Source organism: Cygnus olor, chromosome 16, assembly GCF_009769625.2.
Source record: "Cygnus olor isolate bCygOlo1 chromosome 16, bCygOlo1.pri.v2, whole genome shotgun sequence".
Taxonomy (NCBI): domain Eukaryota; kingdom Metazoa; phylum Chordata; class Aves; order Anseriformes; family Anatidae; genus Cygnus; species Cygnus olor.
Window position 1 is genome coordinate 7,218,448 of NC_049184.1, and position 13,155 is coordinate 7,231,602.

Genomic DNA, 13,155 nt, shown 5'->3' on the forward strand with positions numbered 1-13,155 from the left:
TCTGCAGATAAAAACCAACAGAACAAGCGTGAATCAATGTAATAGCTTCCTTAAGGGCTTCTATGTTTAAGTAGTTTTATGTAGATGATTCCTCTGTTTAAGTTCAGATGAAGAAATACTGCTCCAGAGGTGGTTACCAATCTGGAAATACTCAACTTCATCTCTGTGGTTGTGACATGCTGTATTGCTACCCTTTATCTGCTGATCAGATTCATATACTTTTTTTAATACCCAGGAACTTCTGAGCAAGAACCTGAACATCCCATGGAAGGAGGCTGGGGAAAATAAGTTGTTAAAGCAAATTAAAATCTCTAGGATATTAATTTAATCTCTGGATTAGAACTGAATAAAATCATACAGATGGTGAATACTTATCCAAGAGTTTATTTTATTCTCAGACAAATGATTGTGTACCACTAGCAGTATTCTAATGTAATAAATTGTATTCAACTAGAAATGAAAAAAATATAGTGCTTTTAAACTGTATTCCTTCTCCCATTTTGAATTTCAATGTTTTAGCAACCTGCTATAAGGTGTTTACATTTTTGAATATCCAATGTTAACGATACAAAGAATATCCTCAACAGAGTATGCTTTCAGCAGTACCATGCTAAACTACCATTCTTTCATTCTTCGCTATTTCTAACCAGAAAATAGTCTTCAATGTTTAAATGCCTTTTTTCCTCCTTCTCTTTTATTTTTTTCTAAGAGAAGGTAGATCAAATGCTCTTTAAAGAGGCAATCCTAGCCCTATGTTAAAGGGACAAAACCTCTGCTATTTTTCATGTCCAAGTCCAAATGCAAAAGCCATTTGGGTACAACTGGACATCTCTGCAGACACCAGCTCCTACTCCACATTTTATCATGGGTGCAATCTCCCAAGTTGCTGTACTTAAAATTGCAACAAAGTACATCACAGTAAGGATACACTGCTAATTAGTGCTCACTGTTGCTTTCACACAGCAGCTTGGTTTTAATGGAGAGAAGACTATTTAGCTCTTGCCAAGAAAAAACAATTGGGAAACAAAGGCATCATTGAAAAAAAAAAATCAGTAGTTTTTGGTAAAGGGGATTCAGTGAAACAGTCCTACACACTGTATTTGCATAAAATGTTTGTCTAGTCCTTTTAAAGTTTTCTAAGTAGATACTGAAGAGCTTATGTATTAAAATGTTGAGTCACAAAGTTATTTTAATTACTAAGTGGATAAAAATTTAAAAATGTACTACTACAATTTCACAAAGGCTAAATACATTTAAATAATTGCCTCTTTTAAGCATTATTAGCAATAACTGTTGTGCTTTCTCTTGTACTGTGTAAGTTGAAAAGTCTTGTAATGTGTTCCTGTACACTCTTTCAACATTGCAGTTGAAAAACTTGTCCCATGTAAATGGACCAGCGACACTCAGTTCAATTTTTGCAAGATAAAAGTGTTCACACCCTTCTCTAAAATCACTTCCAAGTTAACGCCATATTGGTCCATAATTGCCTTTGTCTTTTTGCTCCATCTCTTTGACAGAGCAGTCTCTTTCATCAATACCTATGTAAAATTCATTTGCTAATAATAAAAGAGAGTAATCTGTAAGCCATCAAAGCTACATTCTTCCTAAAAAAAAAAATTTTCCTTTAGCCAAAAATATTACTAGTATCATTAGAAATTGCTATGTCCTCAGTGCAAAGTTGTTAACAAGGCAGCTGCACATCTAACAGGCACGTACTGTTTCCACTCTTTAAATGGTTTCTCTGAGCTTGGAAAAATTAAAATGTTTTGATCAATTTTAAGGCTGAACCTGAAGAAATGAATTAAATCAGCGTTAAACCCAGTCCTGCAAGGTGGAGTGCTCAGGCTTACTCTAAGACTTGCTACAACAGTTATACCCTAAAATACCACAGCATCTTTGGGAAGATTTGTGGTCATCAGAAAATCAAGGCTGGCATTTCTCCGTGTGTTTTGTGTCCCTGGTGATCAATAGCTACTGACCTTTTAATCTGCTACCACAAACAGGTCTGAGGTTCCTGCTACAGTCACAGTGGGGTTGTGATCTATTTCTATCATTTTGGGAAGGAAACTGTTGACAGTCTATAGAAAGAAGAAAAAATAAATAATCTTAATTTATGTGCAAAAGAATTCTATTAAACTGGCAAATCTCAGTATGTCTCCTTGTTGGGTCTCTTGCTGAACTTCAGTTGGGCTACTCATGGTCTTCATTTATTTCTAGTTTTAGCTACAGGCTAGAAAATATCTGGCTCCACAATCAAAACTATGGTGGTTTCTTTCATACTGCCCCTTTATACGTTCTGTGGATTTTGTGTGTTTGGATTTTTTCATATTTCCAAAAGGCCAACGTGTATGATTTGGCAGATGCTCAGATTTTTTTTCAATACCCTGTCAGTGTGCTGACTGTTATATTTTGATTATCACAGTGCTGAACAGGGAAGTTGCTGACCCAATGGAGTTTTCATAAAATTCTTGATGCATTTTTTCTATTTTTTTCTACCACAAAGTTTCATGCTGGAAAATTATAATCTATTAGAAATTTTGTGACTATCGAAGGCATCTAGTGCTAGGGTTTTAGTGTAGGTTATTATGTTGGGAAGTCAGAGGTTGCATCCCAATTAAAATTTATATTTTTTCATATCCTGTTCAGATTTAAAAAGCAGAACATAACGTAGCAGATACTGGCATGTGAAATATTTAAATAATTCCATGAGATTAATGAAGTCTTTTTAGCAATTCAGAAGCATTTTTTCTTTCATCAAGTTTCCCCTTCTCTGGACACTAAAGAAAATGATGACTGTGTGCGTGCCATTACTCAGTGTTCCCATGTAGAAGTCAAAAATATGCCTGTGAAGGCTGCCATATAATATAAAAGCATTCTTCAGAAGTTGAGTACTGTTTAAAAATAAATAAAAGGAAAAAAAGCATGCAACTAACTGCCTTTTAACCATCACTTTAGTTTTGGCCACTCCTAGTAAGGTTTGACAATGCAATTGCTCCTGCATGAGTCTTACTGGTGGAGCTGAAATAATCGAAAGGCAAACAGGACACAAGACTACGGAGGCCTACCCCAGCATAACTGTTGCCTTTGGATGCAATGAACAAGCACCCTGCGTGACAGCAGTGCGTGCTGTCCTTCGGGAGATGTGTCTCGTTGGCCAAAGTCTGTGAAGCAAAGCTTCCACAGGCTGGCTGCTCTGGCCAGCAATGAGCTATGGAAGCGATTCCTCTGCAGGTAAAACACAAGGAGAATTGTGATTTATATTATGATTTTTATTTTTTTTCCAGCAGTTGAGGAACTTTACTGTGTTTCATGAGTCTTGGATGCAACGAGCCCTGAGTTAAAGAATTCATCTAGCTAATGAGTTTTTCAACATTTTTCTGCCAAAAAGAATAAAAAACAGTGACATCAAATAAATTTGACACTAAGCTTGACTTCAGCTGCTTAACAGCCCAGACCTTCCCACTTTTCCTTCCCTGCCAAGCTAGGGAACACAAATCACGTTTACAGTTCCTTTTGAATTGTACATGTGATGTGGACTTGCACTATAACAAGATTAGTTTTCCCGGTAATCTTCTTAAAATACCCATCCCATGATTGTCTTTTCATCTCCTGGTGTTCTGGAACTTGGATTAATGGGATTGAAATTTATTCCACAAGTCCTGTTTGATAAGCTGCTTTCTGGAATTAGTTGTCTATGAACACGTTTCATTTGGAAAGAGCATTCTTGTGGCAGCTGAATTATGCATTGTTACACCAAATGTGCTCTACAATACCTACATATGTACACACACAGTACGGATGCCTGTAGATACTACTAGACAAGATTAATAAAACAAGGCAGGCTTACTTGTTTCAGAGTGTTTAAAATATCTCACATGGCTTTTTGAAGCAGAATTGCAGAGCCTTGGACGTGCTTGCAATTTAGCTGACCAATTTACCACGTGTCTTTTCTTGTTTTCATCACGTTTCAAGCACCATCCTTAAACTACCCCTTCCACTGATCCGAGGATGTATTTATCATGCAGTAAGTTTGATCTGGTTCCCTTGCCACAGAATCCCTTTTTAGTTAGCAGAAGTTTGATATCAAATTAACAGCTAGTTTGCTTAAGCAATGATATGAGAAGTCACACAGGATTAACCCTAAATACAACTTAGAGTGCGTGACTGAGCAGCTCTGCCTGGTATCTTGTCATAACCAATGTGTATTTTACAAACAGAAAAAAATGAGTTTTGAAGCATGATTTAGAGCTAGTCTTGCCAAGAGCTCAGTATTGCAGAATTAATTGTTCAACTCTCATATTTAGCTCAAAAGGCCACCCTGCAGATGTAAAAAGCATATGGCTTCGTGCCTCCCCCTGCCTGTCCCCTCTGCCTCAAATTTTTGACTCCATTTCAACCTCCTCTCTTTAGTTGCTCTCATTTTCGCAACAAAAGTTCCCATCTTCCCCAGGAGGTGCTGCGAGGCAGGTGGTGGCTGTGGAACATTTTGGAGTGATCTGGTGGCACCCCCTGCTATACAGTGACCGTTGGCGGGGGACAAAATGCAGTGCTCGGATGAACCTTCTGACCACAAATAGACGCATACACTCTGCAAGAGTGTAGGTCGCTAAAAAATACCTTTAATGTGTATTCAGGGATGCCATGTGGCACATCCCCGCTAGATACAGATGACTGGATTCACTGCTCATTACCAAGGTAAATGTATAGCTTTAAGATCAATGTACACAGCAGTGCCTGGGTTACAAAGCCAGGCTGCTCTCATTCAAGACACATCTTTTTTTTTTTTTTTTTTTTTTTCCCTTTCCATACATTATTCAGTAGCAAAATATTTCATGGAAAGTAACTTGTCTACCTACAGCCACCTAAAAGCAAACTCACTGCTATGCCACACGTTTCCCAAGCTGTGGTACACATCCTCTCAGTGCCACTGCTGAGCAGGAACCTGGCAGAGCAAGCAAGGAGCCTGAGGTGGTGTAAGCACAGTACTTGGATTTAACAGTTTGGGAGCTCCTGTTCCGAATTCAGACTTGCCCACAGGCCGGATGTTTCCTCGCCACTTGCACATACCTAAGGGCAAGTCTTTGAAAACCCGGCGCTGGCTGCACCGCGAAATGGCGGACAGGCCCCCTCACACCTCACGCCACCTCCATCCTCGGCCTCTGAGCACCCCGGAGCGGGGAGCAAGCGATCGCTTCCCCAGCGCCTCGCCGGGCAGCAAGCAGGACCCACGGCACAGCCGAGACGACTTGTGGAATGAGAGGCACGGCCGGAAGAGCGGCAGGGCCGGGCAACACCTCCCGACATGGCGGCAGCTCCCCCTTCCCGCCTTCCCGCCTTCCCGCCTCCGTGCGGGCGGACCCGGGGCGGGCCCCGGCGGCCCCATAAAGCCGGGTGCGCGGGGCTGGCCGCCCTTTTGCTCCGGCGTGGTTGAGGTGAGAGGGGTGCTTGGATCCTGAGGGGTGAGGGGGAGCGGTGATGGGGGGGATTTCGCGCTCGACCGTGTTCTCCCCGCTCGGCCGGGCTCCTGCCTGTACCGCCTCAATGCCCCCCGATGAGGGACCGGCTGAGGTGGCGGCATGGCCGCCCCTTCCCGGCTCCGTCCCCGAGGGTTTTACTCTCGGATCGCTTCCCTGTCTGGTGTCCCCGTCTCTGTACTGGGGGTCACGGCCTGCGCTCTCCTGGTCCCCGTGGAGCTCCCTGGGGAGGTGGGAATGCGGCCGTGTCACACCCCAGGGACTTGCTGGTGTAGGTGATGACGGAACTTTTTTCCCCATCAGAGCGACAGTGTTGATTTGTCACTGCTCTAGCCAGACCTTGTCTGATGCACTAGCAGGGAAGAGCTGTTGTGTGTGTTGGCCTCATGGGGCTGGGTGCTGACTGCTCCTTTGGTTTCACTCCTAGGCCTGTGCAAGGGCAGGGGGCTGCTGGGCCTGCTGCAGACCTGAAGCGATGGCTGGAGCTGGCTGGGCTCAGCAGTGTGATGAGGGCAGTTGCCTGGTTTGCTCCACTGTGCCTGAACCCCTGATGGGTGTGAATGGTAAGTCCTTAAGTTAACCATATTTGTTACTGGTTTAAACAAATGTGTTTAATGGAGTTCCTGAATTACTCAGATAGACCCTTCCTCAAATGTTCTGCAAATGTTTGGCCTGCTCACAGATACATTAGTGATTTCAGGGAAAGGGGATGAGCTTTATGGAAAATGATATGATTATGTGTGACTTAAAGTAGTGAATGTTGCCTGGTGAAAGGAACAGGCTGGTGCTGCCATTCTGCTCTGCCCCTTCCTGGTAGGTATGCAGCAGTGGTTACAGGATGGGGCACGCTGTGGTCATGCCTGGGCTAGTTCTTCTGCCTGGGGTTTGGTGACTGCGTGGCACTTAGTCCTGCACACACAACCTCCTGCCTCTGCAGTATGAAGGCAGGAAGCTTGATGTGGCCATAAAGGTTGGACGTGCAAAAGCGTATGAGCTGTTATCCCTGCCTCCTCCCTTTTCTGTTAGGTCTGCATTTAGCAGTCTCTTGCTGTGCTGCAGAACCCCGTTCATCTGTGTTTTTCTCTGGGCTCTCAGTGTTAACCACTGTGCCTGTTGAGCAGGCCAGCCAGGCAGTTCTTTGTGGGGAAGCATTTGCGTGAGTTCCCCTATGGCTGTGTGTGGGGAGGTGGGAGTGTGGCCGTGTCACACCCCAGGGACTTGCTGGTGTAGGTGATGACGGAACTTTTTTCCCCATCAGAGCGACAGTGTTGATTTGTCACTGCTCTAGCCAGACCTTGTCTGATGCACCAGCAGGGAAGAGCTGTTGTGTGTGTTGGCCTCATGGGGCTGGGTGCTGACTGCTCCTTTGGTTTCACTCCTAGGCCTGTGCAAGGGCAGGGGGCTGTTGGGCCTGCTGCAGACCTGAAGTGATGGCTGGAGCCAGCAGTGGATCAGCCATGTGATCAGGGCAGTTGCCTGGCTTGCTTCACAGAGCCTGAGCTTTGAGCAGGTGAGAGTCTTTAAGTCCTTCTTGTTGATCATTGGTTTAAATTTAGAAAAACCAAACTCCTTTCTGCCAGGGAGCTGCTTCTTAAGTGCTTTGGCGAAGTTTGTGTGGTTGGAGACTTTGCCATGTCTAATTGAAGCGTTAGCCTGGGCATTGCAGAGCTGAGAGCACAGAGGGTTTCCTCTTGCAGAAGCATTGTACTAGGGCCCTTTGTGCCCTGTGTCACGGCTGAGTGTTCACTGGGGGCTGTGTATGTGCGTGGCTTTGCCACTTCTGCTGCCATTAGCTTACTGCTCCCCGTGGCTGTGTGTGGGGGGGTGGGAGTGTGGCCGTGTCACACCCCAGGGACTTGCTGGTGTAGGTGATGACAGAACTTTTTTCCCCGTCAGAGCGACAGTGTTGATTTGTCACTGTTCTAGCCAGACCTTGTCTGATGCACCAGCAGGGAAGAGCTGTTGTGTGTGCTGGCCTCATGGGGCTGGGTGCTGACTGCTCCTTTGGTTTCACTCCTAGGCCTGTGCAAGGGCAGGGGGCTGCTGGGCCTGCTGCAGACCCGAAGTGATGGCTGGGCCCAGCAGTGGATCAGCTGTGCAGTGTGGCGAGTTGGCCTGCTTTGCTTCACTGTTTACTTTCTCCTTTGGCAGAAGAGAATGGTAAGTTGTTTCCCTGAAATTTTGACTGATACATAGATCTGAGCATTGTAGCAGGAGCCCTTTGTGCCTCATGTTTGTTGCTTTACAGCATGTGTGAGGTGGCGAGTGAGGATAATGAGCTGATCTAGCACTGTGACTCAACAGCAGCCTGGAAGCTGTGGTGATGTGATCTCTTAAAGACAATTGCTCAGGAGAGCAGAAAATACTTTTTAGTTATTGACCTGAGAACTACATCTGTTAAAATATTGTTTCTTCTACCATCTTGCCTGCAGAGAGTAATATGCCTTGTCAGTTTTTATGGGCCTGAATTTTTTTTCCGAATGTAATGAAGTGCCTCGATAATAAACTGAAGAGTATCTCTGTCAATCTGTGGTATATGATGACTTCAAACTTTTTTCCCCATCAGATCGGCAATGCTGATTCTAACTTCTATTTTAGCCAGTTTGTCTGATGCCACAGATGCAAAATTCAGTTTGTCGCTTGGCTCTATATTGAGGCTACCTGCCCTTGCACCCCTGTAGGCAGGGAATCCTCGTGTATGCTGCATGCTTTTAGGGCAGGCAGCACTGGAGGGTGCTGTCTGCACATACCTTAGTAACACTGATTGTATAACACTATCCGACATGCATAAAAGACTTGAAGATCAAAAGTGAAAGAATTCTCGCTTTCAGAAGATCTTCAGTAACAAAAATGGCTGAGATCTCTGTCAGGTTTCAGTTTAACATAAATGACACAAACATTGCTTTTTTGTTGTTGTTTTGCCCTACTTTAGCAGTGATAAAATTAAGTGCTTCATATAAAGTCAGGGAACCTTTGTTCTCCTAGATTTTTCTCTCTGTGGGAGGTTCTCCATGCCTTGGAGGTGTTGATAAGTGAGTTTTCAGCAATTGTGGATGGAGGAAGGGGATTGCTTTTGGTATCTTTTCTTCACTTTCTACAAAGGATCAACTGTCTCTTCTGAAAACTTGGCTATTTGATTAGGATTTCACTAATGCTCTAGGAAATGTGCTTAACAATCTTTACTTCATTGAATAAGCAGCTATTGTTACTGGCTTCATTCAGTTACAGCTTGGTCTTGCTCTTTAGGTACTTGGTGTTCAGCTGTTCATAGTTTTAAGGATGCTGAAGTCTCCTCAGTATGTATTTGTGGAGAGCACAGATGTGGCCATTCTATATGGCACACTCAAATTGAAAAGCAGTATGATTGGTCTGTGTCAGATGGTGAAGCTGGTAGAGCTGACCAAATATGTTACACTGGCACCCTCTTCTCAGTAAGTTCCCCCAGACTTTTATCAAGAACAACTCTGAAAGCCCCCAAAATGCAGTTCTACCAGTGCATCCTGTTTGGAGTGCCTTACAGTGCAGGGGTTCTTTTGGTGGTTTGCAGAATAGCCCTTGTCTAATAGTTTTTTTGGGGGGGAGGGTGGAATTTGAAAGCTGTGTTTTTTGCTGCTTGATGCAGTCAACTGACAACATGTTGGGTGTTTTCTTGGCAGGTTGAGATCTGTCAGAAGTTGTCCCAGGACCTGCTGTGATTTCGGTGTTCTAGGTGAAAGCTGTCTCCTGCTAATGATGTCCCTCTCCATGCTGCTGCCTGTGATCCCTTGTCCAAGCTACAGCATCCACATCATCCTGCAACAGCTCTTTGGTCTGTTCTCAGAGCTAGCAGGGAATGATAAATTGGTGTCTTGCCAACTCACAGATAGAGGGTGTTATATTTTTTTCCTTTGTATGAGACATTTAATCAGAATGGATTCTGGAACTTGTATGTTTCACATAATTTGGTGCTTTTGTCTGCAAGGGCTGTCTGTGTTCACCTGGCAACTAATGTTACCTTGTCAACTAATGTTACCTTGTCAGTATCATGCAAAGTATAGAAGCCTTAAAGAGCTATTCTCATGTATGGGATGATGGCCTTGCGTGTAAGGAGAGGGGATTCAAGTCTTGGTTCTCCCCTGTCACTCTGAAAGCTTTACTAAAGTATCATCCGCATGTAAAGCAGGGAAGGTACATTTGGATGCTGCAGTGCAGTCTGTTTCTGTACTCTTTAGAGCCTATTTTTAATAAAAACCTTGTGTACTCTGAACTCAGCTGAGTGAGTTGTCTTCCATACCTTTTAACAGCCAATTCCTGGGTCCTCCTAATTGTTGGTTTTGGAGTTGGATTGCAGCAGTGCTTCTGTGTGGTTGTTGTGTGGAGCTGCCTGCTGCCTCAAGTGAGGAGAAGGGGTCTCAATCTCATGGTAGTATAGCTACTCTTCATGTATCCTGAAGCAAAAGGTGTTTAGCTGAGACTTGTAGTTGCTGATATTCCCCAGAAACAACAGAAGGGCACTGGGGGTTTTAGCTGGCCTGGTGAAAGATATAGGCAATCATGTTCCAGGTAAGTTGCAGCGGCTTTGCAAATTCTTTCATACATGAGTCCTTTAGAGAGGTGACAGCAGTCCAGAACGGAAGATAGCTGATGTCAGCTTCTGTAAGGATTTGGATGTTTCCCTCATGTGCAATGTGTTCAGCTAGCTGGAATGGACTGCTTCTGGCTAGAGATACTAGTGGCAGATGTTGATACAGATCCTGTAGCCTTCCCCTGGAAGCTGTTTGGCAATCTTCCCAGTCTGCAGAGCAGGAGAATTAAATATGAATTCTGCATCTACATATGTGCTGACAGGGAAGCACTCCACAAGTTGAAGCTAAAGGCTTCCCTAATACCAGAGAAAAGTAGTTGGAGTGCTAGGATGTATTGCTTCCTGCACCTCCAGACTTCCATATAACAGCTCTGCAGAATATATACCGTTGGGCTCAGTGGGAGCTAAAACCTGTATAAATGCACCTGTACTGTGCAGTGTCCTCTCATAGAGGGGTTGAATTAGTGGTGAGTCTTCTGCATGGAAGGAGAAGGCATTCTCCATCTGTTGTGCCCATTAGCCTGGCAATCAAGTGGTATCTGCATGGTGCACGTTCAAAAAGCCTTTGGCAGATGTCTCATGCAGGTCCTGGTCTGGTAGCATTTGTACACCCCGCTGGCAATGCAAATGAGGTAAATAGTCTCTTCAATTCAAGCTGATGTGAAGACCTGGGATCTATGTTACCTTGCAGCATCTCAAACAGCAGGTTCAGATTCAAACCCCAGGCCTAATGATGGAAGTAGCTGTTCCCCGTGAGCACAGCCAGTATGTGCATTAGGAATGGGGTCTAAAACCAATCCTACAGCCTCATTAGATTCCTGAGGAGCAAGGCCACCTGGCAGCATGTGTTGCTAGTCCTGGCCTAATCTTGATGGGTCATACATGCTAAATGCCAAGTGAGAAAAGCAGCTGGGTACTTATGTGCAGGGTTGCAGTGAGCTAGCAGCCACAACTCTGCTTGAAGTAGATGAAGGGCAAGAGTAAGGACTGGATGACAGGCTAAGGAAGGCTTTAAGGAAAGATTTCCTGCAGCATTTTAAGTATTGCAATGTGTTTTTTACTACCTGATAGCAACAGCTTAATTGATACTATAATGGCTTGGTAGTTATTTACAGCACCTATGATTTCTAGAGGGCATTTCTGCTACTAAAAACCATAAATAAGTTTCAGTGTTTATGGGAGGGGATTTGGTATCTGAGCCAATAAGTGGGCTTTGGCATGTATGTTTAAAAGGAAGCTGCAGTGATGGAAAATTAGCTATTAATCAGCATGTAAATCAGTCTTCCATGAAACTGGGCAGAGATTTTTTCTCAATTACTGTAAGCAGCATAATCTCTTGAAACAACATATTGATGAGGAATTAGAACTGCTCATATAATTAATAATTTAGTGAGCATATCTGACAGCAAGCATACTTTAGATTAGGGAGGAGAGACTGCTGGTTGTCCAGTGGGAGCTGTGAGGACACATGTACCTGAATTACGTTTTTTTGCAAGTTTTATCTCTCACCAGGAGACCAGGTCAGGATTCAAGCACTGGTGCTGCTGGTCGTATGCATGGGGTGGATGACAAAACTGTCTGAAGATAACTGATGTGCTATAAGCGGCTCTGGAGCACTCTGGATGCAGGGTAGGGAGATGGAGGAGCTGAATGCATGCACTGAGCTGAGCCTGGAGGTCTCTGACCGGCAGCTGTAGAGGGTGCTGTGTGCATGCGTTTCTCAAAGCTTAGCTAAGAGCCAGATTGGTTTTCTGCATCAACTGTCCATTTGTGTGTGTTTATAGTCAGGATGCTTTCCCTTTGTCACTGTAGCAGTTTGCTGTAATAACAGTGGGCCAGTGTTTGAGATTATTCTGTAAAAACACAAAGAATGACAGCAGAGAGAAACCCTGAAAGTGAGGTGTAAGCCTGAACTTGTCCCAGGTTGTGTTTAGAGGAGCAGAGGTGGAAGAGGTCTTCTGCACTGACAGGCTTCTGTTTCAAAGCTTTCTTCTGGGGTCTCTGATATACCTGTAAACAGCAGGGTGCCTTAGGAATGCCTTCATTTTACATCTGCCATGATCCTTCTGGAACTAGAGGGCATCCCCTCGTGCTCCTTCCAGAGCTGTGCTCCAAATTCCCGTGCACCTATGAGGAGAGCCTGAGGGTTGTCTAGGCTGGAGAAAAGAAGCCTAAGAGGTGAGCTCAACAGCTTCCTGAGGAGGGAAGCGGGGAGGGAGGTGCTGGTCTCTGCACTCTGGTAGTTGATAAAATGAGGCGATGGCACAAAGTGGGACTAGGAGAGGCTTGAACTGGACATCAGGAAAAATTTCTTTACCATGAGGGTGGTCAAACACTGGAACACTGGCTTCCTAGAGGCAGTGGGTGCCCCATGCCTGTCAGTGTTCAAGAGACATTTAGATAATGTCCTTAATAATATGTTCTAACTTTTGGTTAGCTCTTACATGGTCAGGCAGTTGTGATCGATATTTGTAGGTCCCTTCCAACTGAGCTATTCTAATTTAAACCTACCCAAGGCTGCTCAAAAATGGGAGTGTGGCTGCCTTTACCAAAAGTCTGCCTGGACATGGCTTCAGGAAAATGAGAATATGTGGGTCACATTCATGAGTACAATAACATCTTTTCCCTGTTACACATGATACCCTACCTTCTCCTGTAGGTGTTCTCAACCCCTCTGGTAGTGGAGAACTGGCTGAGCTTGGCTGTGGCCTGCTATGGGCTCTCAGCAGCTTGGTATGCTCTGAGCTCAGGTAATTGTGCTATGTGTAACCATAAGCTATTCATAAATTCGAGCTGCATTGGACTTTGTAGTACTTCAGCGTACAGCTGTGTAGTGCAGTAGTTTCCCAGATAACAGAGAAACCATCAAATGGACTTTATTGGCTGTACCAATGCAGGTAAGATCACCCCATTTGAAAATCACTTAATATAGGCCTTTGATAAAAGATGGGGGTGGTGTTACCACTGGACTTAAAGCAGTTTGCGCCTAGTGTTTCTTGCCTCACTTCTGCAGGCACTGGTCAGCCCCTGACTGTGGCTGCCGGGTTTTTTGAATGAAGTGATGAAGGCAAAGGGGCATGTTTTGGACCAAGGCTGACTTACAGCTTGTTCTGATTG

The 13,155-nt window shown here is 44.5% G+C and overlaps 1 protein-coding gene and 4 non-coding genes across 10 annotated transcripts in view; all 5 read left to right on the forward strand.

The window, feature by feature from the left end:
* The first annotated feature begins 3,084 nt into the window (after positions 1–3,084).
* LOC121079315 (somatomedin-B and thrombospondin type-1 domain-containing protein-like) overlaps positions 3,085–13,155 on the forward strand; it is a 36,605-nt gene continuing 26,534 nt past the window's right edge. Inside the window, exons 1-5 of one of the 6 annotated variants that reach the window (XR_005824969.1) lie at positions 3,085–5,432; positions 5,902–6,037; positions 7,495–7,634; positions 7,723–8,506; positions 9,131–9,716. Coding sequence is in view for 2 of the 6 variants with exons in the window: in XM_040576395.1 (XP_040432329.1) it covers positions 5,043–5,432; positions 5,902–6,037; positions 7,495–7,634; positions 9,131–9,169 (705 nt within the window). In the remaining 4 variants the exon portion in view is untranslated. Of the gene's footprint in view, positions 5,433–5,901; positions 6,038–6,077; positions 6,445–6,856; positions 6,985–7,494; positions 7,635–7,722; positions 8,507–9,130; positions 9,717–13,155 lie in introns of those variants that run through there. The other 5 variants (XM_040576395.1, XR_005824972.1, XR_005824970.1 and 2 more) reach the window with 5 other exon arrangements.
* Positions 5,740–5,831, forward strand: LOC121079347. Its single transcript, XR_005824994.1, has one exon. It is a non-coding gene; the product is annotated as a small nucleolar SNORD12/SNORD106 (small nucleolar RNA).
* On the forward strand, positions 6,695–6,786 carry LOC121079346. The gene has a single exon (XR_005824993.1). It is a non-coding gene; the product is annotated as a small nucleolar SNORD12/SNORD106 (small nucleolar RNA).
* Positions 7,333–7,424, forward strand: LOC121079345. The gene has a single exon (XR_005824992.1). It is a non-coding gene; the product is annotated as a small nucleolar SNORD12/SNORD106 (small nucleolar RNA).
* LOC121079348 lies at positions 8,001–8,094 on the forward strand. The gene has a single exon (XR_005824995.1). It is a non-coding gene; the product is annotated as a small nucleolar SNORD12/SNORD106 (small nucleolar RNA).